We start from the raw sequence: 3876 nt of genomic DNA, 5'->3' as shown, positions 1-3876 counted from the left end.
TAAAATAATGTACCTGTTCCCACTTACATACAAATTCAACTTAAGAACACACCTACAGTTTCTATCTTGTATGTAACCGGGGTACTACCTGTACTGATTTTACCCTGGAAATAGCGGTCTCTGCTATAAACAGCAACAACTTATTTAGTCAAAGGCAAACAAAATGCTAAATAAAGTAAACCATGATGGCTATACTCAGTAATACTTTACATGGTCATAGGGATACTGTAACTGTACAGCATAGTATTTCTTTCTTTACATATTGTTGTGTAAAAGAGAGTTGAGAGATGCTGCACTTTCTTTGCTTTTTGAGTGTATATAAAGGTTGTCACTGAGAATGTGCTGATGACAGTCTCTCTTTAAATAGGTAGGCAAGGGTCCAGTTTACTGTGATAAGAGTTGTGTTCAGAATATTACTTGTATCTGCCATATTTTCAATGATACAGACTACCAGAAAATCTATTTTCATGGCTAAAATTGTTGGATTTATTTTTCGGTTTATAGCTTTTCTGAGGTTTTTTTTTATTGTATTTTTATTACTAGAACTTCATTATTAACAGCAATAAAATCAATAAAAGAAGCATACACAGAAAGAACTGGACATTATGAAGATATTATTACATCTCAGAATTTTCACACTTACGGCTTTTTTAACCAGATGGACAGCACTGGCCCAAGTAGAAGGTATGGCATTCAGCAAGACCATTACAAGCAATATGCATGTGATTTAATTTATGCTTGATTTATTTTTTTTTCCATGTTGGATATAGTGGAAGTGGTAGAATCCCCGCACATTCTAAGTTCTTCTTTCCAACCCTATAATTTGCACCCTTTCCCATTTTAGTGATGGGAGGGGTAAGGGGTAGTCAAAAATGAAATAAATATTTTTGTGTTTAGATGGGAGATCTTCTAAATTGAAATGAAATTGCTTTTCATATTGATATTTATTGTTAGCTATATCTATTGAACACAGATATGTAGTGATGGCATTGTGATATCTTACTCTTGTACAATGTTTCCCTTTTACAGATTGCAGATCTGCTGAGACAGCAGACATTGTGTTCTTAATTGATGAATCATGGAGTGTTGGAGAGGAAAATTTCCAGATTATTAAAGACTTTATAAGAAGTATGATTAGTTTATTTCAGAATACAGATGTCCTAGGAAAAGAAGGAATACGTTTTGGAGTTGCTGTTTATGGGGATTCAACAAGGTAACTAAATCATGGAGTTTATTTACTGAAATAATTTGAGGCTGTTCATTTATTTTTTTAAGTTATTGATTACTTTGATTAAAAATATTGTAAAGCTGTATATACTTTGCTAAGTGAACAGTCTTTATTTAGCCTTAAGTTCAACCCAGTAGCTAGTCAGGATGACCGAAAAAAATATTTATGCAATGTTTCCCCATCCCACAATGAAGTATTTGGTGCCCGTTAAGTTGTTACCAGGCCCTAATAATGTTACATATGGTGTTAATAAATACCATATATACTCAAATTTGAAGCAATCAAAGTAAAAACATAGGTATTAGTTTTATTTGGGAAAACAGACCTGTCTTGAGTAAATTATAATTGGTCACTTGCTCCTAAATTATCTTTTGTTTGGCTGCTGACTAGCAGTAGATATCACTGTGTCCTCATGCAAGCGTGTAATAAACTCTTTTTTTGTTTGTTTTGTTTTTGACAACTCTGATCTGTTAAGACCAGACAAATGCAGTTATAACTGATGTATGATTACAGCTGTGACACTGCATCATTGTATAATTTATATTGCCTATTCAACTGTGAAGGCCCTGTATAAATCCTAATAATAACAACATATTACAAATTGATTCTACAACTTTTATTGATACATTCATAGTATATTGGGATTTATGATTTTTTTTTAACTTGTGGATTTATTGTGGAGTATTGGTTATGTCACTGTTTAAACAAAGTTTAAAACAAACAATAATGCAATCAAGTTTGAAAAAGTTTGTGACGTGTTTTCAGTGGATTTTACCATTTTAAACCATTTGTTAAACCAATATATTTGTAACAGTGTAGTTTCCCTAACAGGATTGTAAATTACAAATTTACCCAAAGAAAAATTAAAATGCTATATTTTATTACTGTTGTTGTCTGACTCAAAGATAAGGATTATATTGCCTTTCCGCATTGGTACACATATCTGTCATCAGCAGATTATCCACTAGAGAAATGTGTTCCCTTTGAGAAAAGAAATTTAGCATGTTCTATGCCTTTTTGTGGTTGCTAAAAATTGTGAATATTTGAACATCCATTTTCACAACCTTTCTAGTATGAGTATTGAACTGTCCGACTATGAAACCACCCAAGAAGTTTTACTAGCTCTCCAAAGCATTGTATATAAAGGAGGTAACACTAAGACTGGAGAAGCACTTGGTTATTTGGCAAACAGGGTGTTTAACCCTTCCATCTCCAGGGAAGATGTACCCAAGGTATGTAAACACATAGTATGCCATTTATTTTATACCTTTCAACTGCTTTTACTAAATATCAAATTCACCTATCTCATCTGTTCAGTATTTTGCACCCTAAATTTACTAATGAGGCATTTGCAACAACATTTAAACATGCCAGGCATGGCTCTCTTTTTACATATCATGTAACCTTTCATGTTGCATGCTTTGCATTGTAATTTTCTTTTATAAAACTTTAAATATATCCTTTTAAAATAAAAATCTGTGTACCATTGGGGAATTTACCTTAATTTTTAATTAACCTTATTTTTTTTCCTTAGATAGATATGTAATGAGGAAATCTCTCCAAAGTGAGGCAAACCTCCTTTCTTCTTCTAGAAACAGAGTCCCTATTAATAGTAGAAGTAGTATATGTGTTTTTATATGTGTCCTTGAGGAGTGAATAACTAAGCAGATCACACTCCTTAAGAGCAGAACTATGCTAGGATCAGAGATCCTAGGAAAATGTAATCAGTTGTAAGATGTGCCAGTGTACTGTAAGTTGTGTTGGTACATCCATTTGTATTTTTATTTTTTTTTTGTTTTGTTAGTAATCTCTAAATTCTCTTTTTAATTCATGGCAGTTTGCAGTACTTAATAACTCAAACATTAACTAAAATTTTGCACAGTTGTCACATAAACAATACAAATACCTAGACACATAGTTTCAAGTGCTTTGACACGATGCTCTGATTTGAACAGTGAATAAAACTTGGTGCCACAAGAACACATTTATGAAAAACTGCAGCCTGTTTTGACCTGTTTACCAGTCAAATGTAACTTAAGCAAAAGTAGAACTATTGTCTAATGTAACTAGTACAAGTCAGGTTCAGTCTTGATAAAATCCTAATGATTCCTACCAAATGTATCATCTAGTATGCATGGAGTAATGGGCAAATCGCTAGTTGTAAAAGAATGCAAAATTCTTTTAGCATTTGTCAAGGTTTCTCAGTATCTCTATGGGTTCCATAGATCATAGATACTATAACTTTACCAGAATGAGAAAGGACCATGGCCAAAGAGTCTGTGTGTACAAACTCCTAAAGGCACCAGTCTTCCAGCTGCAATATAGAAATCCATTTGTATTTTATTGAGTGGTTGTCAATTTACCAACGTGCTTGATATCTATATATATATATATATCTAGGTATTTTTGTCCCTATCAAACAGTCGTAACAAAAATATTTAAATGGTATAGTAAACAGTTAACTAAAAACAGACCATAGTTACTATATAACAATGTAGTTTCTTCCCTAAACAGATTGTTTTGTTGCTAACTGATGGTAAATCAGGGGATGTAGTAGAGGAGAAAGCCCAACGACTGCAAGATAGAGGAGTCACAGTATTTGCTATAGGTGAGATTTTTGATTATATTGTATTATTTGTTATGGTTTA

General features: G+C 32.6%; 1 protein-coding gene across 1 annotated transcript in view; it reads left to right on the top strand.

Moving 5' to 3' along the window:
• The first annotated feature begins 605 nt into the window (after positions 1–605).
• The window catches only part of LOC140322496 (uncharacterized), a 129034-nt gene continuing 125763 nt past the window's right edge, over positions 606–3876 (top strand). Inside the window, 4 exon segments of the mRNA XM_072399057.1 lie at positions 606–684; positions 1030–1213; positions 2301–2460; positions 3743–3836. Coding sequence (XP_072255158.1) covers positions 606–684; positions 1030–1213; positions 2301–2460; positions 3743–3836 — 517 coding nt within the window.

The sequence above is a fragment of the Pyxicephalus adspersus genome, chromosome 2, assembly GCF_032062135.1.
Source record: "Pyxicephalus adspersus chromosome 2, UCB_Pads_2.0, whole genome shotgun sequence".
Classification (NCBI taxonomy): Eukaryota; Metazoa; Chordata; class Amphibia; order Anura; family Pyxicephalidae; genus Pyxicephalus; species Pyxicephalus adspersus.
Note: the sequence above shows the minus strand (reverse complement) of the source record. Positions and strands in the feature narration are given on the sequence as shown.